This window comes from Hyaena hyaena, unplaced genomic scaffold (assembly GCF_003009895.1).
Source record: "Hyaena hyaena isolate Hyena2069 unplaced genomic scaffold, ASM300989v1 scaffold_30, whole genome shotgun sequence".
Lineage (NCBI taxonomy): Eukaryota > Metazoa > Chordata > Mammalia > Carnivora > Hyaenidae > Hyaena > Hyaena hyaena.
The window spans coordinates 1,345,630-1,369,016 of NW_024080662.1; the positions used below are offsets into that span (position 1 = coordinate 1,345,630).

The following is a 23,387-nucleotide window of genomic DNA, read 5'->3' on the forward strand; positions in this document are numbered from 1 at the left end:
GTTCTGGCCTAAGTCCTGGCATGAAAAAATTTTCAAAATTGCTCATCCCTTGTAGGAAGCAACTATCTTTTTGGAAGGCAAAAGAAAGGCTGTGGTTTTCTGGGCATTTTGGGTGGAGAGAGTTTGCTGGCACCTTGCCTGGTAGAAAAGAGGGCATATTGCAGGAGACCCCCTCATCAGGAGACCTTTGGAACTTCTGAGACAAAACACAAAGGAAGTTGCAAAGGGATGCTAGAGAGACCTGACTTTGGGACAGGGCTGCAAAGAGCAGTTCAAATGTTAAGCAAGCAATCCCTGCCCTCAGTATTTGTCACGTGTCTACTAAGGTCAGACACTCTCCTGGGTGCTGAAGATACACCTGGGATGAGGCAGATGCTGCTCTTGCTTCTGGGGTTTCTATTCCACCCACCAAGGCAGGCAAATCAAGTATGTGCATCAATATGACTTTCAGATGGAACTGTAGGAGAAAATTAAAACAGGGTAAGGGAACGGGCAGTGAGTAGGGCAAGCTCTTACAGAAGAGGTCAGGAAAAGGTCTCTCTGTAGGTGACATTATTTTTTAAGTTTATTTATCTGAGAGAGAGAGAGAGAGAGAGAGAGAGAGAATCCCAAGCAGGCTCTGCACCATCAGTGCAGAGCCGGATGTGGGGCTCAAACTCACAAACCGTGAGATAATGACCTAAGCCGAAATTAAGACTGAGCCACCCAGATGCCCACTCTGTAGAGGACATTTAAATTGATACTTGAGAGGTGCCTAGGTGGCTCAGATGGGGTTAAGCCTCTGACTCTTGATTTCAGCTCAGGTCATGATGTCATGGTTGGTGGGTTCGAGCCGAGCCCTGCATCGGGCTCCATGCTGATGGCTTGGAGCCTGCTTGGGATTCAGTCTCCCTCTCTCTCTCTCTCAAATTAAATAAATAAAAACTTTAAAAATGACAATTGAATGTCAAGACAATTAGGTGCTGTGATTCGCTTTATTTCCATCCTCAGATGTAGCTGGGGTCATTATCAGAGGGAGGAGCCCCTAGGTGGCTCTCTGGGCCCTAGGTCCATAGACCTCCCACTATTTCGCCCCTGTGTAGCCACATCTCTATCAGTTATCCAAAGAGCCAAAAACATCGTGTGCTCTGGGGATGTGCCTGGGATATGTCACGCTCACCAAATCTGGCAGGAACACAGTAGTTTAAAAAAAAAAAAAGCCTTAGGAATAAAATAAGAAACAGAATATCCTTTCCCGATGATTACCAGAGACAGGCAGTGTAATTTTAATTAACTCAGCCTTGTTGGGAGATAAATTTACTGCTCATTCTACAAAAACACCCAGCTCATAGAACACTGAGTCACTCTGACCTTTGACTTCATAACACAAAATTAAATACTTCTGAAGAAATACAGGATTTTATAATTCACAGCAGAATCAGAGAACAGAGGGTCCTGCTTTGGCATTTCAAAATTGGACAGACCCTTCAGTGAGAAAGCCACAGTCATAAATATTAATTGGATTCTCTCAACAGCGTCTCAACTTTGAGTTAAAATGATCAAACTTTTCAGCTTAGAGTAATAAAAGATTTCCAGATACAAACCCCTCTGGTCTACAAGCCTCATGCTTGCTGCTCAGCAACCACCTGCAGTCAGTTTGGGAAGGGTTGGAAGGACCCCATTGCATGGCTGGGCCCCTTCCTCCCATGCCTTCCTTGTACAAGCAGAGAAAACCAGTATGGAAGGCAATAGAGACTGGCAGAGGGCAGGGTGAACAGGCATGCAGTGAGGCTCATGGGGAGAAGAGACCAGGGCAGCCCGAGGCAGAGTCCAAGTCCAAGTCTTTCCTGGGCCTTGGAAAGGGCTACTGTCATTGTCTGAGGTTCCCAGCTAGAGGTCATCGGAGGCCCGTGGTTTGGAAACAGGAGTAAGAGCAGCTTAGGCTGGTGCCTAGTATCCCTGACAAAGGTGTTGCAGCTAAATTAAACTCACACCTTTGTAAAGGGATACACACCCTTGAAAATAATGAAAATAAGAAAAAAATCAAGAGCCACTGCTTTCTGTAATGGTCCACTTAGAGGTCCCAGTGTGATTTACTGCATTGCCTTGAAAATGGGCAAATTCTGGAAGGCAATCCATCCAGTGAGGATTTTTACTTTCAAACAATAAAGGAAAAGAAAAAAGGAAATTAGTCCAAGTAGGGTGGTGTTTATTCAAAATCATTTGGGTGAAGTCTATGGAATAAAAAGATGGTATATGTCTTATGCATTTTATTTTCTTTTTTAAAAATATTTTTTGGAAGAGAGAGAGAGAGAATGAGTGGGGGAGGGGCAGAGAGGGGGATTGGAGAATGGATGATATGAAGCAGGCTCTGGGCTTGGTGCTGACGGCAGAGAGCCTGGTGTGGGGCTCAAACTCATGAACTGTGAGATCATGACCTGAGCCAAAGTCAGAAGCTCAACCGACTAAGCCACTCAGACACCCTATTTGATTTTCTTTTTTTTTTTTTTAACTTTTTAAATGTTTGTTTATTATTGAGACAGAGAGAACCAGAGCATGAGTTGGGGAGGGGCTGAGAGAAAGGGAAACACAGAATCCAAACCAGGCTCCAGGCTCTGAGCTGTCAGCACAGAGCCCGATGCAGGGCTTGAACCCATGAATCATGAGATCATGACCTGAGCTGAAGTTGGATGCTTAACCGACTGATCCACCCAGGTGCCCCTTGATTTTCTCAAGTAAGTTGTTGGGAGATCCTTCAATAAACTTAATGGAAAAAATGTTTTTAAAATTTATTTTTTGTTATAAAATAAATATACATATATATATAACAAAAATTCAAAACTGCTGCAAGATATAAATAGCCAAAGTCTCATATAAGCCCATGTCTCTCTGGAAATAATGCGGGGTCCTTAGATGCTCTCATTAGCTTGAAGGTGGTTGAAAACAGGATAGGGAAAAACAGCTGGGAAGGAAAATGGGATTATGTGGCTTGTGTACAGTGGCGCTCTGGGCATTTATTGGGTGCATGTCACCTCTTTTTCATTGGCAGCTTAACATTCTCTATTTCTCTGTTCACAAGAAGACAGCGTGTCCTGTAATACGTCCACTGATCAAAAACTGCAAGTGCTCTGACAGTAAAACTGGATAAAAATAGTAACTAAAAAATCCTGAGGCCTGGATAGGCATTGGTCATGTGTAGGAAATCCTGTGAAGACCAAAAATGTTTGGGAGTCATGCTGCCACAGTAACAGTTCTGTGAGAGCCCTTCTGCCACTCAGTATCCATACGGAGGCCAGCCCTGCTTTCACCAAAAACAGCACCCTCCTCCTGATGCCTTACACTGAGGCTGCTGCGCCAGCTCATCACCATCTTCACATACCTCACTCCAATAAATAAGGATGCAATTATCCCTTATGCCTGTCATGGGAAGCACCTGCTACCCAGAATGCCAGAGCTGCCCTCCCACCCCACACCTGTCCTGCACTGACCTCCTGAGGGCTCCAATCAGGCTGCAGGGACTTTCTGCTGTTAGCCAGCCCCAGTGTTCTAGAATTTGTCTTTCCAGCTGAGACCAATTAACTATCAGCTGAAGTCAGTTTATGGGCTGGTCAAAAGCCATCATCACTGCTGTCAAAACCCAGATCATAGAGCATACTCTTGCCTGGCTCCTTGCACAGAGGAGACTGTGAACTTCCAAGGCGGAGGTCACTGAACCAGCTCATCTGGTGGTCCCCCAGAGAACTTTTAGAAAGCAGGCTATTTTCTTGGGAAGAATGCCCACTGTGCTGCAAAATATTCTCCTGCGCTTCCCTCACTGTCTTACTGGGCATGACTGTTGCTCTCAGAACAGGGCTGACTGGTTTTGTGGGAGTCCTGGCACCCCACAGATGCAGGGACTGAGTAAGGGGTTCCTGCTGCTCCAGGGGGAGCCTCTGTGGGCCAGAAACTGGAAGCTGAGGATATTTAGAATTGAAAGCACAGGCTTTGATAGGGGTTTGTTCTTGCTTCCTGGCTAGGAGCCTGCTTCTGCAGGCTTTCCTGGGCTGCTGCTGCTTGCCTTTCCTCCCTCTTTCCATAATTGTGCCTTTCTGTGTAGTCACCAACTTTTGTTCGCAAGGGGCACACGAAAACACACCTTCAGCTTGACATTTTTGGCAGGTGTTCTTAATGCTGGATTCAAAGTCCAGGGGTATAAGCCTTGAGGCTCCTTGGGAAACCCAGTTCCTGTCACAAGGCACTTTGTGGCCTGGGGAGCTGGAGCCATGGTTCTCAGAGCTGGTATTATTCAGAGTCCAATTCTTGCAGTTGGTCTGCACTGCCTTGTCCTTTACTTGCCTGTTTCTTTTGCCGGTTCCAGCTGCCATCAGCACAGCCTCTCCCTGGAGAGCAGCACTTTTTGCTCCCTCAGGACAGACAGCAAACTCCCCAGGCTGCAGGGAGCTCATATTAAGATTCCAGACAGCAGGGAGGGCCTGAGTTTGCCACGTAACTGGTTCCCCAGAGGCATATCTGTCCTGCCTGGTGAAGCTGAGGCTCTGAGCCAGAGGTGGTGAGGTCTGGGAAGTGCTGTCTTTCACCTGCCCAGGTACCTGAGGGACTGAAATCAGTCTCTTCAGCTCTGCTATGACACTGGCCACATTCAGCTGGCCTAGCTGCTCACACAGCTGCTGGAAGTCCTTACTCTGCTGGGCAACTAAAACTTCAAGGTGCTTCAGGCCGGACTTCATTTCTATAAATTCTGCTTGTCTCTAGGGAAAGACAGTGGAAAGAAAAGAGTTATGGACACTGCAACTCAGAACGTACAGTGAAATGTGCAAACCAATCAAAGCATGTGCTGGCAGAACCACAGCTTGTCCTTTGCTGGGTGCGTCACAGAGGAGGCATGGTTACACCCTGGAGCAGGGCCCCCTGCGCCCCACATCATGCCGGAGAACCTTTGAGAAGGAAGTTGGCCTCTACCTTGGTCCATTACAAGGGACCTGTCTTGGTTCTGCTCTTGGTTGAAAAAAATTGCAACTTTAAAGGTGTCTCTCTGGGACTTAGTGACAAAGCCAAAAACATACTTGATGAAAGAAGCTGGGATCCACACTTACAGCATCAAATCTCTTCTGTATCTCGAGGACAACCTGCTCCATGTTGCCTTTGTCATGCACAGTTCCCAACACCAGATCACTCTGGGCCTGCACAGTCTCTTGCACTAAATACAGAAAAATGACAATTATCTCACGAAGACTATGGCATGCCCACCCTGCCCAGACCACAATGGCGGAGAGGAAGGAGCTAAAATCTGGCACTGGCCACCTGGGCCTGCTCAGCTAGTGCCCAGAACTCTACCCAGATCAGCCTTAGTGAGGAGAGAAAGCCAGAGTAGGGTAGTTCCTCTGCTGTCTCTTCTTCCTTCCCTTCCCGAGAACATCCTGGCCAAGGCAGACTCAATCTCAGCACCTCCTAGGGACACTGAAACCTGCCCAGATGATGGCACCAACCTCCTCCTTGGCCTACCTTCTTGGTCCCGTCATCAGAGTATTCTCTCGAGAGTGTAGATATGATCATGCCTCCTCTGAAACCCTTGTTGAAACTTTCAATGGCACCACACTGGCCACTGGATAAAGTCCAAATCTTTAAATTGGCCATCAGACCCAGGCTCACTTCCTCTCACCTTCTCTATCCACCCCCACATCTCTGAGCTCTGTTTCCTAAGCAATCTCCTTCTCGCCATTGCCCTTGTGCATGCCCTTGGCTTGGAGTCTATCTCTGCTTCTACCCCTGTCAACTCTACCCATTCCCCTCAACCACCACCTCAGTGCAACTCATTCTTATTCTTTCTTCTGCTCTCAGAAGTCCCCTCCTTGGAAAATAGCATTTCCTAGCTGGCTTGGGGGCTCCTCCTCTCTGCTGTGTGCTGTACCATCACTTATCACCCTCCACTTATGTATCCCCTCTTTACACTTGGGCTGTAATGAACTTGGTGACCCAAGTTGTAACCTCTCAGGACTGATACTGATTCCTCTCTTTGGCATAGAGAGCTTTTAACCTACTAAACCACCCAGGTGCCCCTGGCATAGAGAGATTTTAAACACATACATGCGCGCGCACGCACACACACACACACACACACACACAGTCTTAATAACCCATTGTGTTGCAATCAATTATTGTCATCCTCTTCTAAATGGCAGGTCATGTGAAGATGCTCTTACATATATTCAACAAATACTTGATGAGTATCTGCCATATGCTATAAACTATTATTATAAGTTCACATACATCTTAAATGCATAGCAAGTATAATTTACAAATAATCAGGAATAATATACCAGAGATTCCTTTTATCTTCTCATATATCTAAAGGATGTTTCAAGATTCTTTTTTTTTTAATTTTTTTTTTAATTAATGTTTTATTTATTTCTAGGAGAGAGAGAGACAGCGTGAGCAGGGGAGGGTCAGAGAGAGAGGGAGTCACAGACTCTGAAACAGGCTCCAGGCTCTGAGCTGGCAGTCAGCACAGAGCCCGACGCGGGGCTCGAACCCACGAACCGCGAGATCATGACCTAAGCGAAAGTCGGACGCTTAACCAACTAAGCCACCCAGGCGCCCCTGATGTTTCAAAATTCTTGACAAAATGTTTTTATTTTAGATGGGTAAAAAACAATTTGGTAACAAAAGATGCTTAACTCTTCACAAAAAATGGAAGGAAAACAAAAGTAACATCTGGTGCTTGAAAAGACAGGATAATAGACTCAAATTAGATCTTACTTGAAAACTTCCCTCAATCTGATAGGTGCTTTGTTAGTTCCCCATGCTTTAATTATTCTGTCTTTTGTCTTCTCTTATCAGCCAAGGGCAGGAATTTACCACATGGTATCTCATAAAGTTTAAGTGATTTACTTCAGAGTTTCTCTTTAAAATAAAACATAATTACCTTCTTAAGGGGAGTCTTACATTTCAGATTTGAAAAAAAAAAAAAAGCTTATTTATTTTTGAGAGAGAGAGAGCATGCATGAGCTGGGGAGGGGCAGAGAGAGAGGGGGACAGAGGATCCAAAGCAGGCTCTGCACTGACAGCAGAGAGCCCCCGATATGGGGCTCATACCCACAAACCACGAGATCATGAGTTGAGCCAAAGTCGGACACTTAACCAACTAAGCCACTCAGCCATGTGCTCGCTCTCTCTCTCTCAAAAATAAATAGGCATTAAAAATTTTTTTTAATGTTTTATTTATTTCTGAGATAGAGACAGCGTGAGCAGGGGAGGGTCAGAATAAGAGGGAGATACAGGATCTGAAGCAGGCTCCAGGCTCTGAGCTGGCTGTCAGCACAGAGCCCGACATGGGGCTCAAACTTACGAACCGTGAGATCATGACCTGAGCCGAAGTCGGGTGCTCAACCAACTGAGCAACCCAGGCGATAGGCATTTTAAAAAACTAAAAAAAAAAAAAGAAAGAAAGAAAGAAAAGAAAAGAATATCAAGGGAAAACATGAGGCTCAAGAACTCAAGAAATGTCCGTTAAAGGATAGTTGTGGGGGGAACCCAAATAACATAAAGAATCAAGAAGAAGAATTGCATCAAACATCTCAATAACCAAACTAAAACTAGAAGACAATGGAGCCATGCCTTAGAAATTCTGAGGGCAAAGAATTTCTCACTTAGGATTCTAGACCCATGTGGAGATAGAAGTCATTTTCAAAAATGCAATGTATAAAAAAAGTTACCTCCCACATACTTTCTCAGAAAGCTATTGGAAGATGTGTATCACCAAATACAACTGTAAACCAAAGTCCAGGAAGCAAAGGGATCCAAGACTGGGGATGAAAAAAATAATTGGATCCTCAAAATGATGGTGAAGAGAAGCCCTAAGATTGGGATCTCAGGAGTAATCTGCCCAGTCTAGAGCTGGAAGGCCGAGTTCAGCTGGGAGGTCTCTAATGAGAAAATGAAACAGAATTCCTGATGTGTCTGAACACATTCAATGGAGATTTACAGTTTTATCTGAAAATTATTATCAGATACTGTACTAGGAACATAGAAACAGTTTTGAACAAAACTGTCTACTATATACATGAATTCTGCAATTTTGAAAAGGAAAAAATAACAATAAACAAACATGAACATAAATAAATGAAAACTGTAATAAATGCTATGATAGGGATTATAATAAAAATAAGAGCAGGGGCACCTACTTCATATAAGGTCATCAGAGATGGAGACATTTAAGGTGAAACCAGAAGAATTAAAAGTAGCTAACCCTGCAAAGATTAAGGGAAGGTTGTTCAGATAGAGAAAAGAGCAAGTGCAAAGTTCTGAGGCAAGAAAGAGCCTGTTATGACAGAAATAGACAAGCCAGTAGAGTCTTGCAAAATAACAGTAAGAAATGGTAAATTTTAAGTGTATTTTACCACAATAAAAAAGTAAGAATTTTTTAGAAAGCAAATGTTCTCCTATTTCTCAATACAAAGTTAAATTCCATATGTCAACCAATTAGAAAAAGGCTGTTTACTTATGTTTCAAGTACTGGATTCCTGTTCCTAAACTCAATTAGTCAAATATTTTTCCAGACATCTTTGCAGATATTTGTAGTAGGAAGCAAATGTAATTATCCTCTCCTAGATAAATTCCTAAATAGCAACGTTTCCTAGCAACAATAAACGTTACCAACCACAAAAGCAGAGACTGAGGAAGGCAAGAAAAGTGTTCAATTCCAGATTCAGTACTGAGAAAGCATCTATCTGTGGTCCCACATGGTCTTTCCTTGTCCCCTGGGAAAGGGGATCTTTTCTTTTTTTTTTTAATTTTTTTTAATTTTTTTTTATTTATTTCTAGGAGAGAGAGAGAGAGACAGCGTGAGCAGGGAGGATCAGAGAGAGAGGGAGTCACAGACTCCGAAACAGGCTTCAGGCTCTGGGCTGGCAGTCAGCACAGAGCCCGACGCGGGGCTCAAACCCACGAACCGTGAGATCATGACCTAAGCGAAAGTCAGACGCTTAACCGACTAAGCCACCCAGGCGCCCCAAAAGGGGATCTTTTCTTTTGGGATCTTCTCTTTCACAGGATTTTTGTAATGAGCTCATTACTTCCAAAGTCTATCCTTTTTTTTTCCCTTTTACAAAGTTAATTTGGGGTACCTGGGGTGCTCAGTCAGTTAAACGTCTAACTCTTGATTTCAGCTCAGGTCATGATCTCAGGGCTCATGAGTTCGAGCCCTGCATCGGGCTCTGTTTGGATAGTGTGGTGCCTACTTGGGATTTTCTCTCTCCCTCTCTCTCTGTTCCTGCTTGTGCTCTCTTTCTCTCTCTCTCAAAATAAATAAATAAACTTTAAAAAATTGTGGGTTTTTTTTAAAGTGTATTTAAGAGGCATCTGGCTGGTTCAGCTGGTAAAACACCCGACTTTATTTATTTATTTATTCATTTATTTATTTAAAAGCACTTGAGTCTTGATTTTGGCTTAGGTCATAATCTCATAGTTTGTGGGATCCAGTTCCACATTCGGCTCCCTGCTGACAGCATGGAACCTGCTTGGAATTCTCTCTCTTCCTCCCTCTCTGCCCCCCCCTTCCCCCACTTGCACGCTCTCTCTCTCTCTCTCTCTCTCTCTCAAAATAAACATTTAAAAAATTTTTATTTAAGAAAATAATTTAGTGGCCCCTGGATGGCTCAGTTGGTTAAGTGTCTAACTTTGGCTCAGGTCATGATCTCATGGTTCATGAGTTCAAACCCTGCATCAGGCTCTTCGCTGTCAGGAAGAGCCTGCTTTGGATCCTCTGTCCTCCTCTCTCTCTCCCCCTCCCCTGCTCATGCTCTCTCTCTAAAACATAAACATTAAAAAAAAAAAACCCTCAAGCCTTTAACAGTATAAAAAGGCATACAATGAAAAATAACTCATTCTCTCCCATCCAGACCTCAGTTCTACTTCTTAGAACATATAGTAATTATACATAATTAACATTATGAGCAGTTTCTGGAATTTTGCATGGATACATTGATAAATGTGGATATCCATGTATAGATTATAGATTGTGTTTGTGTGTGTGTATGAGTGGTTCTTTAGAAGGGGACTCATTTCATTTTTGCTTTGGCTGTAAACATCAGATATTTTTAGCTTTTTTTGTAAAATGCCATTTAAAATCCATTTCCATATTCTGGATAATAACTGTTTTCTTGGAAAATGATTTTTTTATTCATTTCTATTTTAGCGATTTGACAACGGCTCTACCGACATCAGATAAGATTCTGATGCTTTTGCACTGATGGCCAGTGGTTTTCCTTTCACGTGGTTTTGTTCTCTCTGCTGTGCTAATGAGAGCCTGAGGAAAAGCCCGGGAGCTTCCATCTATAATGAGAGATTCCTCGGTCTCCCATTTTTGGGGGGATACCCTTCTCAATTTTCACTGATTGGTCACACTCCTCCACAAGATGTGTCCTGGAGTGAACTATGTGCACACAAGCAGTACCTTGCTGTTATTATTTAACAATGCATAGATATTTCCATTTCAACATGGTTCACAAAGATAGACCTCATTCTTCTTAATGATTATATGTACCTTGCTTAAGAAGACACTGCTGTACTCCAAGATTATAAAAATGTTGTCCATCAAATACCATATGTTTGCACGTATAGGAGGATTAGGAGGAACTTGACGGAGGAACAAGGGGGAGAAGAAGGGCGGAAATGGTGGGGGAAAGGGAGAGAGGCAAACCATGAGAGACTCTTGAATGCTGACAAAAACTGAGGACTGATGGATGTGGGGGGGAGGGGGGGATGGGCATGGAGGAGGGCACTTTGGGGATGAGCACTGAGTGTTATGTAGAAACTAATTTGACAATAAACTATTTGTAAAAAAATAAATAAATAAATAAATAAAATTGCCACCAGGAAAAAAAAAAAAAAAAAAAAATGTTGTCCATGTTTTCTTATAGTTTTTGTTTTTTTAATTTGAGAGAGAAAGTGCGCGCATGTGCATGAGTTGGGGGGAAAGGGCAGAAGGAGAGAGAACCATAAGCAGGCTCCATGCTTAGCATGGAAGTCGACACAAGGCTCTATCACACAACCATGGGATCATGACCTGAGGCAAAATCAAGAGTTGGACACTCAACTGGCTGAGCCACCCAGGTGCTCCTCTTATAGCTCTTTTTATGACTTAATAATTATACTTAATATGTTTATTCATGTGGAATTAATTTTTATGTATAGAGTTATCTGTTTTCTAAAAGAGACATTTTCTGATTTTCAATACAGCCCTTCATTTTTATTTTCCTAATGATATTTTTCAATAGAATTGATACCTGTTAGATGGTACTGCTCTCTGCTAAGCCTAACTAAACCTAAAGTAGGATGTGGATGGCCTTGGCAATTCATTCTATTACTCTGGTCCTTAGTTCTCAGCTAAAGAACAAGAGGAGTTAGATCAGATGCCTTTGAGTGATCCTTCTGGTTGAACAGGCAGACTGTGACTGGGGAAAGATATCATGACCTCATTCTGTGAAGGCGCCAATTACATAATAGCACAAGAGAGTACTTTCACACATCTTTTCTCTCTCCCTTTCCCTTACAAGCCACAGTCAGTGCATACTGAAGGCTGTAGAATGTACTGACTGGCAAATTCAGTGCTTCTGGTCAGCTGGACTGGGCCAGACCATATGATAGAGGATTTGTCTGGTTCTTCTCTCAATGACTAACTTCCTGATCCTCATCACTACCTACCAAGAAAAGGAATGACTCTGGACAGACTACTTGTGCTCATTTTCAAGAATGACCTGGCTTTCTAATTAATATGATGCCACAGTATCTTTTACTGTTTTCCCTATCAATGTGACTCCTTCTCCTGAATCTTACCCTCTAAAAAGGAACCATCAGGGGTGAAGGATCAGGACCCCTACCGTTACTATAAGCCAGGCCCAGTTCTAACCCTCACTCTGCCTTGATCTTGTATTGGGACCTTGGGCACTTCCATTCCTTGTACTGGACTAAGAATGTCACACTTTTCCTGCAACCTTCCTTTTTTCATTTCACCTAGTTTTAAATGTAGAAAGCAGGAATAGTACTCTCCTTGGATACTTCCAAATGAGTTATTCTATCATGTTATACAAAGGAAGCATTCCTGATTTGCTTCTGCTCTTTGTCTTGCTACTTCTTGTGAGGGTAATAGTCCCAGGCTTCCTGAACAGATTTCCAAACAGATGCACAGTTGGCCTGTGTGTGGGATACCCAGGTTGGAAGCTAGCAGACAGTACAGTGCTTTCTTTGCAGACAGATGGAGATTAATTTCTAAGCCACACAAAGGCATTAATTTTTGTAAATCATGAGCAATCCATCCCAAAGCATTTAAATAAGTTGACTTCAATTGTTTGAAACAAAAAATAAACACACAGACAAATGCAAACAAGTGCAGATGCAGTCATCATCTTGCTATTTAGCTGAGAAGCTGTTGGTTCTTCAGAGGTGTCCACCTAAGAAGAGCTGTGTAATGGCTCTCTTCTGCCATAAAACCAGGACCATGGTTTTATCTAAACATAAATCAATAATTGGCAGAGCATGGCACGTTACAAACCACTAACTATAACTGAAATGGAGAAAGATGCTGTGATTCACTACAAAATAGCTCTCATTAGAACCAGGACAGAAAGAAGAAGTGGAGGTGACTGGATTATTTCTAACTCCAAAGTGAGCAGAGTGTTTATTTCTGTCCTAAGGGAACAATGTCTTTAAAGACAGCACAGCTAGCAATTCATTTGGGACTCAGGGATGCTGCTTATTCACTTCAGGCAGTGAGATGAGAAATCTGGCAGAGCTAGCCTACCCAGGGGCACTGGGGTTACTGGATGGAGGATTAGTGGTTCACAGAGGGCATCTAGGGACCAGGAACATTCCCACACATAGGGGTCCCCACTACCGAGTTCAGCGTGCACCATATCTCTTCAAGGCTAATCTTAGGTACCCATCCTCTCCTCTGGAAATACTGTGAAACCTCACCACTGGCAGAAACATGGCTAGGGTCAGAAAGTTAGGTTCACTGCTCACTAGTGCCCTCTGCTGATAACCTCAAACACAAGATACTCACATGTCTTGGCCATAGTCTCCAAACAATCCAAAATAGATTGGCTTCTTGAACTGAGATGTTCCTCAGACTTTTCCACAGATGCCTGCAACTAAGAAACCCCAAATTAAGAAAGAATTCAGACTGTTGCCTTATTTTACTAACTTGGAGTATTGTCACTTAATGATAAAAAAGGTGGTTAAAATACTGCTATTATATTAAGATATTGAATTAAGATCAATGCAATGTAACTATTAAAAACTTCTTAAAATAGGGGCGCCTGGGTGGCTTAGTCGGTTAAGCGTCCCACTTTCGCTTAGGTCATGATCTCGCGATTTGTGGGTTCGAGCCCCGCATCGGGCTCTGTGCTGACTGCCAGCTCAGAGCCTGGAGCCTGCTTCAGATTCTATGTCTCCCTCTCTCTCTGACCCTCCCCTGCTCGCACTGTCTCTCTCTCTCTCCTAGAAATAAATAAAACATTAAAAAAAATTTAAAAAAAAACTTCTTAAAATATAAAATGTTCTCATTCCTTGACATGTAGCTATACTTACCCGGTGAATGCTTTCTCTGATATGGGAAATGAAGTTGTATACAGTCTCACTAGAATGAGCAAGAAAAAAAAAAGAAAACGAATCTTTGTGAAATACTGAAAATGTAACAGAATCGATTTCATGAACATGGCAGGCTGCAAAACAGTGCTTGGTTAGAGCTGGGAGACTCAGTCCTGAAAAATTTAATGTGCAGCCACAAAAAATAAGGACATAGACTTTTCATGACCACTGCCAAAGCAAACCACATTTTCTTTTTAAAAATCTACTCTAGGGGCGCCTATGTGGCTCAGTTGGTTAAGTGTTTGACTTCGGCTCAGGTCATGATCTCACAGTTCATAGGTTCGAGCCCCACGTTGGGCTCTGTGCTGCCAACTAGCTAGAGCCTGGAGCCTGCCTCAGATTCTGTGTCTTCCTCTCTCTCCTGACCCTCCCCTGCTCATGCTGTCTCTCTCTCTCTCTCAGAAATAAATTAAAAAAATTTTTTAAATAAATAAATAAATAAATAAGATAAAAATCTACTCTAGGGGGCATCTGCATTGCTCAGTTGGTTAAGCATCCAAATCTTGATACGGGCTCAGATCGTGACCTCTTGGTTGTGAGACTGAGTCCCTCATCAAGCCCCATACCAGGCTCCGAGCTGAGCATGGAGCCTACTTGGGATTCTCTCTCTCCTTCTTTCTCTGCCCCTCCCCCCCATTGCCCCCCCTCTCTCTTTCTCTCACCCCCCTCAATAAATACATGAACATTTAAACCTGTCAGATACCAAAAAAATAAGAAGAAAATAAAATTTATTCTATATGTATCTTTAAAAAGGTTAAATATTAGGGGCACCTGGGTGGCTCAGTCAGTTAAGCATCCAACTCTTGATTTCAGCTTAGGTCATGATCTCACAGTTTAGTGGGTTCAAGCCCCACACTGGGCTCTGGGCTCTACTCCTCCTCTACTCACCCTATCTCTGTTTCTCTTAAAATTAAAAAAACGTTAAAAAAATTAAAAAATATTAAATATACAACTCAAGTAATTACTACAGTAAAACAGGCCAGCTTTCATTTTTATAGCAACAATAGCTTCAGAAAATAGTGATTTCTTTCTGGTAGTACAAAATTCCCGGAAATATCTTAGTCTAATGACTATTGTATTGACTGTGAGAATGGGCAGAGTCAATTCTGGGAGCAATATTAATTTCTAATGAAAAGAAACTATTACAATTATTCCTCAAATGAATATCCCACTTTTGAAAAGATTCAGACATGGATTATCATCAGAAATTTTACAGATTTTGTTTCTTTAATCTGCACAATATAAACACAAACATCAATTTTTAAATCCAAATAGAGCTATTCTTTGTACCAAGTCTTTTGGATACTCAACCTACTGAGCTAACCAGGTACCCCTAACATTTTCCATTTAAAGTCAGTCTAACGGTTCTATAAAATTCTCATTTTGTTTACTTATTTTTTTTTTTTTTGAAAGAGAGACAGAGAGCATGAAAGCAGGGAAGGGGGCAGAGAGAGAGAGTGAGAGAGAATCCTAAGCAGGCTCCATGCCCAGCACAAAGCCCAACATGGGGCTCCTTCCCACAGCCCAGGGATCATGACTAGAGCAGAAATCAAGAGTTAGACGCTTAACCAACTGAGTCACCCAGGCCTCCCTACATCAAACCTCTTAAAAGCAACATATAAAGTGATATGGCGATGGGAACAATGCTTTAGAAACGTTGAGGAAAAATAATGAACCAATATAGAATTCTATAGCCAACCTAATTTGCAATCAAGTGTGAGGGGAAAGTAAAGAATTTCAGATATGTAAGGTCTCAAAAAATTACTTAGGTGCCATGCGCCTGTTGTCAGGAAGTTTCTGGAATATATGCTCGACCAAATCCAAGGAGTAAACTAAGGAAGAAAAGGATCCAAGTAACAGAGAATCCAGCATTGCAGAGAGGAGGTAGAAATGCCTAGGACAATGGTGAAGGGGAGACTCAGGATGACAGATGCGCTGCAGAGCAAGTCAGAATTAGGGAAAAAAATGCCTCTGAGAAGAAAATAACACTGAAAGGATTTCTGATGTGTTTGACTATAAAACAAGGAGCTTTTATAAAAAATTTTTAATGTTTTTTAATTTATTTCTGAGAGAGACAGCGTGAGCAGGGGAGGGTAAGAGAGAGAGGGAGATACAAAATCTGAAACAGGCTCCAGGCTCTGAGCTGGCTGTTAGCACAGAGCCCAACGTGGAGCTCAAACCCATGAGCGGTGAGATCATGACCTGAGCTGAAGTTGGATGCTTAACCAACTGAGCCACCCAGGCACCCCAAGGAGCTTTTTAACTAAAATTTCTGTGTAGAGTTTGGGGAAAGACTGATTCCTACATCAAAAACTCAGCAAAAAAGAAACCAAGACAACTTTCTTTTTTAATTAAGAAAATGTAATTATTGTATATATAATTTTTCTAGGCTATCTAGTTAAGGCTTTAAAGATTGAAAAATTATTTAACTGAAAATGTTCAAATAGCTATATTGGGATGATGGAAGAGAAGTTTATGGTGGAGGAGGCAGAGAAGCAACTTTTTACTCCAGGGTAGCAAGTCATTCTCTGAAGCTGAAAAAAATCAAGAAAAGATAATATAAGTTATTTAACATATGCCATAAGATATATGGAGGTTAAGTACTAACAGAGCTAAAAAGGTTCAATTTGGTGTAAAAAGGAAAAAGGAACTAGAAAAGAAGAAAGAGGGGTGCCTGGATGGCTCACATCTGATTCTTGATTTGGGCTCAGGTCATGATCTCATGGTTCCTCGGTTTGAGCCCCAAGTTGGGCTCTGCACTGACAGTGGGGAGTCTGCTTGGGATTCTCTCTCTCCCTTTCCCTCTACCTCTTACCTGCTCCCTGCTCGTTCTCCCCACCCACCCCTCTCTCTCAATAAATAAACTTAAAAAAAAGAAGTGGAGAAAGTCTTGCTGTTTTTCACTATAATCCTAATTATATTTTTAAAAAACTAACATGTAATAACTTGACTGAAAGAAATATAAAATTTTAAAGGTGTCTAAAGTCTAATAATGCTACCAAAATGCTGCCTATGAAAGCCTACTAAATATAATAGGTAATGACCTCACTCCTTATTAGTACAATTGGGAACCAATGTTCCCAACATGAAACTATATTATACAAATTAAATACTGTTTATATATAGTTTTATATTGAAATGTTTTATATATAACTGATAGCTCCCATTACTTTAACTGTTTTCTAATCCTTGATTACACCTTGTCTGAATTGAAATGTCAAGCTCTGATTAATTCAAAGCCTTTAAAAGACGCTTGATAAATAGAGTAAAAACATTGAGTGCTTGATAACTGAAACTTTCATAAAAAGCTACTGTTCATTTGGAAGCCATTTTTATTATTCCAAAATAAAATAAAAAAGAATGCTTGAAGTAGAGATTTCTTACCCACCCCAATATCATGTATAAGTTCATGGAAGTCAATTGTGACCTAATCTTTTCTCTACAAAAAGTCAATTGGGAAATTCTGTTCATCTGTGCTAACACACACACACACACACACACACACACACACCATTTTTTAAAATAATTTTTAAAATGTTTTTTAAAATTTATTTCTGAAAGAGAGACAGCATGAGCAGGGGAGGGTCAGAGAAAGAGGGAGATACAGAATCTGAAACAGGCTCCAGGCTCTGAGCTAGCTGTCAGCACAGAGCCCGACATGGGGCTCAAACTCACGAACCGTGAGATCATGACCTGAGCCAAAGTCGGACGTTTAACTGACTGAGCCACCCAGGTGCTCCTCTATTTTTAAGAATGAAAGGAAGGTGAATTATTTTGCTTTGAAAATTCACTCATTTATTCAACTATTTATTGAGCCCTCTTTTGTGACAAGTCCTTGGTTATAAGCTTTAGTGATGTGGAGTGAGAAAAAACTCAACTCCCTATCTTCAAGGAGCTTACCTAGTTGGTGTTTTTAATGCATTTTCAAAATCCATTCAAATTGAATGCTTTTTATTTTTTTATTTTATTTTATTTTTTTAATTTTAATTTTTTTTTTTTACAAATAGTTTATTGTCAAATTAGTTTCCACATAACACTCTATGCTCATCCCCACAAGTGTCCTCCTCCATGCCCATCCCTCCTCCCCCCCACATCCATCAGTCCTCAGTTTTTGTCAGCATTCAAGAGTCTCTCATGGTTTGCCTCTCTCCCCTTTCCCCCACCATTTCCCCCCTTCTTCTCCCCCTTGTTCCTCCGTCAAGTTCCTCCTAATCCTCCTATACGTGCAAACATATGGTATTTGTCCTTCTCTGCCTGACTTATTTCACTCAGCATAACACCCTCAAGGTCCATCCATGTTGCTACACATGGCCAGATTTCATTGTTTCTCATTGCCATGTAGTATTCCATCGCATAGATAAACCACATCTTCTTGATCCATTCGTCTGTTGATGGACACTTAGGCTCTTTCCATGTTTTGGCTATTGTTGAGAGTGCTGCTATGAACATTGGGGTACATGTGCTCCTATGCCTCAGCATTTCTGTATCCCTTGGGTAAATTCCTAGCAGTGCTATTGCTGGGTCATAGGGGAGTTCTATTGTTAGTTTCCTGAGGAACCTCCACACTGTTTTCCAGAGGGGCTGTACCAGTTTACATTCCCACCAGTGTAGGAGGGTGCCTGTTTATCCACATCCTCGCCAGCATCTAGAGTTCTCTGATGTGCTCATTTTAGCCACTCTGACTGGCGTGAGGTGGTATCTCAGTGTGGTTTTGATTTGTATTTCCCTGATGAGGAGGGATGCTAAGCATCGTTTCATGTGTCTATTGGCCATCTGGAATGATTTTTATTTTTAAAAAATTTATTGAAGCTTATTGAATCAAATCCTCCGCTTATTGAGATGGCCAATAACAATGTATTTAAGTAAATGATACTATATGCAGATCTGACAGCAACCTCGCATGAAGACAGCTGTGTCAATTGCTTATAGTCAGCATTTATGCTGAGTGGTGAGTGTTCAAGCTTCACTTTTTATTATTATTTTTATAATAATAAAAATGTTTTTATTATTTTTGACAGAAAGAGCATGAGGGGGGAGAAGCAGTGAGGTGGGGGGGGGGACAGAGGATCCAAAGCAGGCTCTGTGCTGACAGCAGTGAGCCCGATGGGGACTCGAACCCATAAACCATGAGATCATGACCTGAGCCAAAGTCAGACAGTCAACTGACTTAGCCACCCAGGCGCCCTCAAGCTGTATTTTTTATGTCTTTTTTTTTTTTTTTAACATTTTATTTATTTCTGAGAGAGAGAGACAGTGTGAGCATGGGAGGGTCAGAGAGAGAGAGAGGGAAATACAGAATCTGAAGCAGGCTCCAGGCTCTGAGCTAGCTGTCAGCACAGAGCCCGATATGAGGCCTGAACCCACGAACCATGAGATCATGACCTGAGCCCAAGTCAGACACTTAACTGATTGAGCCACCCAGACACCCCTGTATTTTTTAAAAAATATTATTTCTTTCAATTCATGACTATAAAGATCTTTTTTTATTTTTTAATGTTTACTTATTTTTGAGAAAGAGACAGACAGAATGTGGGCCGTGAGGGGCAGAGAGAGAGACACAGAATCTGAAGCAAGCTCTGGGCTCTGAGCTGTCAGCACAGCCTGATGTAGGGGTCGAACTCATGAACTGTGAGATCATGACCTGAGCCAAAGTCAGACACTTAACTGACTGTTAACATTTAACTGACTGAGCCACCCAGGCACCCCTCAATGTGTATTTTTTAAAATCATATTGAGTTATGATTGCTATAGAAAACCCTGTACATATTTAATGTTTACAAGTTTGGAGATATGTATACAACTATGAAACCATCACCACAATCTATGCCATAAATATATCCATCACCCATCACCTCTAAAAGCTTTCTCTCACCTTCTTTTTTTATTACTATTATTAGTAGTAGTAGTGATAAAAAATACTTAACAAAAATTTACCATCTTAGCAAATTTTAAAGTATACAATACTGTATTGTTTAATGATAGGCACTATGCTGTACGGTAGATCTCTAGGACTTATTCTTGTATAAAATGAAACCTTGTACCCTTTAATTAATACCTCCCTGTTTGCCCCATACCCCAGCCCCAGCAGCCACCATTCTACACTATGCTTCTTTGAGTCTGACTATTTTACATTTCTCATATAAGCGGTATCATACAGTACAGTTGGCCCTTGAACAATGCAGGGGTTAGGGGAGCTGATCCCCACATAGTTGAAAATCTGCATATAACTTATGATTTTCCCCAAAACATAGTAGCCTACTATTATAGCTTACCAATAACATAAATAGTTGCTTAACACATATTTTGCATGTTATACATACTATATAATATATTCTTACAATAAAGTAAGCTAAAGAAAAGAAATGTTAAGAAAATCACAAGAGAAAAAAATCATAAGAGAAAATATTTACAATACTGTAATATAAAAAGTTTGCATACAAGCAGACCTGCACAGTTCACACCTGTGTTGTGCAAAGGTCAACTGTATTTGTCCTTCTGCGTCTGACTTAACATAACATCCTCCAGGTTCATCCATGTTGTCACAAGTGACAGAATTTTCTTTTTTAAGGCTGAAGACTATTCCATTATATGTATATACCACTTTTTATTTTTCTTTTTTAAAGAGAGAGAGAAAATTTCTCTCTGATCAGTTATTTAAAAAAAAAAACACATTTATTTTTGAGACAGAGAGAGAGAGAGCACGATCTGGGGAGGGGAAGAGAGAGAGGAAAACACTGAATCCAAAACAGGCTCCAGGCTCTGAGCTGTCAGCACAGAGCCTGATGTGGGGCTCAAACCCACGAATCATGAGATCATGGCCTGAGACGAAGTTGGCCACTTAACTGACTGAGCCACTCAGGTGCCCCATCTACCACTTTTTGTTTATCTGTTCACTCACTGATGGACATTTAGGTTACTCCCATCTCTGCTATTGTAACTAATGCTGCAATGAATATGGCAGTGCAGATATCTCTTTGAGATACTGATTTAATTCCTTTGGACATATACTTAGAAATTGGGGTTGCACCAATTTACATTCCCACCATCAATATATAAAGGTTCCCTTTTCACCACATCCTTGCCAATGCATACATACATACATACATACATATATATGTTTATAATTGTCAACCTGACTGATGTAAAATGATATTTCATTGTGGTTTCAATTTGCACTTCCCTGGTGACTAGTGATATTGAGCACCTTTTCATACACCTGTTGGCCATTAGTATGTCTTCTTTACATACGTGTATATTCAGTTCCTTTGCCCATCTTCTAATTTGGGCTACTTGTTTTTACACTATTGAGCTGTAGGAGTTCCTTATATATTTATTAACCCTTTATCAGATATATGGTTTGCACATATTTTCTACCATTCTGTAAGCTGCCTTTTCATTTTGCTGACTGTTTCCTTTGCTGTGTAGAAACTTTTTAGTTTGATGTAATCCCACTTGTCTATGTTTGGTTTTGATGATTGTGCTTCTGGTGTCATACTCAGGAAATCGTTCAGAAAGCTAATGTCAGAAAGCTTTTTACCTATGTTTTTCTTCTAGGAATTCTAAGTTTCAAGTCTTATCTTTAAGTCTTTAATCCATTTTGAGTTGATTTTTAGGTATGGTATAGGATAAAAGTCCTTTTTCATTCTTTTGCATATGGATTCAGTTTTTCCAACAGCATTTGTTGAAAAGATTAATCTTTCCCCATTATGTATTCTTGGCACTCTCTCATGCTGTATTAAATATTTAAAACACATCCTTTGAAAGATCTATATGATAGAGTACAATGAAACCATTAGAAATGATTTTGTAGATGAAATAAACATAATCATTAAAGATTATTAAATTTAAAAAGCAGGTTGAAAAACAGTCCATAGGAAATGATACCATTTTTATATTTTTAATACATAAAAATAGAGCAGAGTTATATAAACATTGTGTTTTTTAAGGCTTTTGTTTTTTTAAAAATTTTTTAATGTTTTATTTATTTTTGAGAGAGAGAAAGAGACACAGCATGAGCAGGGGAGGTCAGAGAGAGAGGGAGACACAGAATTGGAAGTAGGCTCCGGGCTCTAAACTGGCTGTCAGTACAGAGCCCGATGTGGGGCTCGAACCCATGAACTGTGAGATCATGACCTGAGCCAAAGTTGGACGCTCAACCGACTGAGACACCCAGGTGCCCCTCAAATATCCTCTTTAAGAATTCCTTTTCCATTGAAATGAACTTATTTCTACTGCTTACAACCAATAATTCTGGTCTAGTTGTATCCAACAAATGCCTGTTTTCCTAACCAGAGTAAGAACTTCAAAGATAAGTTTGTAGTACAACAAAACAGTGTTTATTTAATGAACGAATGAACGAACGAATGAATGAATGAGTGAATGAATTTCACTATGGTAATCAACAATTATTGAAAGAACATGGTTATTTTTATAATCTACTTGTGGTCCTTAGGTGTTCATTTGTTATGAGACTAATCTGTTTTCTCAAATATTACAGCCAAAAAACAATAATCTGGGTAATGGCCATCCACTGTGTGGTGTACCCAGAATCCTCCTTTGATAGGGAACTGTTTCTTTCTGCACCCAGAAAGTGGTTCTGGTGAGGACTTCTAGTCACACCTCTCTCCTTTCACCCCTATGACCTAAGCAAGCCTACCAGAAGCCTCAACTAGAATTTTTCAAATTCGAACTATGGAAAAAGAGTCCCTTTCTCTGTGCTGGTAGGAAGCTGGTCTTTACAAGAAAGAACAAAGTATAAATGGACAGAGAAGCACAGAAAAGAGATTCTGATTTCATTCATTCATTCTGATTTCATTCCCTGTCCTTCCCAGACTGGTTAAAAGAGTTAATATATCCTCCATTTTGTCAGAGCTAGTCTGAGGTAAGTTTTTACTTGTCACCAAAAGAGTCATAACAAATGCAATTTGGGGCGCCTGGGTGGCTCAGTTGGTTAAGCATCCGACTTCAGCTCAGGTCATGATCTCATGGTTCGTGAGTTCGAGCGCCGCATCAGGCTCTGTGCTAATGGCTTGAGCCTGGAGCCTGCTTCGGATTCTGTCTCCCTCTCTCTCTGAACCTCCCCTGCTCATGCTGTCTCTCTCTCTCTCAGAAATAAATAAAAAACATTTAAAAAAAATTTTTTAAAAGAATCATAACAAATGCAGTCTGAATGATTAGTCTTCTTTTGAGATTTCTTTCCCTCAAAGCCTTTTCTATGAGTTTGGGGAAATATGTACTTTCAAAACACAATATGTAAATCCATGTCTTGTAAGTTTGTAGCATGTCTTATGTTTGAATCCTGCACCATGTCTTATCACTTTCCTACTTCCATATTAACAGAGATATGCTTTCTTTCTCTCATTTAAAAATTTATCTCTCCTTCTCACCACATTTTTTTAAGTAGTCTCCACACCCAACATAGGGCTTGAACTCATGACCTTGAGATCATAAGTTGCATGTTCTACTGACTAAGTCAGCCAGATACCCCATTCTTACCACATTTCTTTTTTTTTTTTCTTAAATTGCTTATTGTCAAGTTGGTTTCCATATAACATCCAGTGCTCATCCCCGCAAGTGCCCTCCCCCATGCCCATTACCCCCCTTCCCCTCTACCCACCCCCATCAGGCCTCAGTTTGTTCTTAGCATTCAAGAGTCTCTCATGGTTTGCCTCCCTCCCTCTCCCTCTTTTCCTCTTCTTCTCCCTCATGGTCCTCTGTTAAGTTCCTGCTAATCCACCTATATGTGCGAACATATAGTATCTGTC

General features: G+C 41.1%; 1 protein-coding gene across 1 annotated transcript in view; it reads right to left on the reverse strand.

Annotated features, from left to right (window-relative positions):
* Nucleotides 1–2,855: 2,855 nt before the first annotated feature.
* IHO1 (interactor of HORMAD1 1) overlaps nt 2,856–23,387 on the reverse strand; it is a 31,541-nt gene continuing 11,009 nt past the window's right edge. Inside the window, exons 5-8 of the mRNA XM_039228305.1 lie at nt 13,564–13,612; nt 13,037–13,124; nt 5,073–5,176; nt 2,856–4,727 (exon numbers count right to left, since the gene is read on the reverse strand). Coding sequence (XP_039084236.1) covers nt 3,588–4,727; nt 5,073–5,176; nt 13,037–13,124; nt 13,564–13,612 — 1,381 coding nt within the window. The 3' untranslated portion in view covers nt 2,856–3,587. The remainder of the gene's footprint in view (nt 4,728–5,072; nt 5,177–13,036; nt 13,125–13,563; nt 13,613–23,387) is intronic.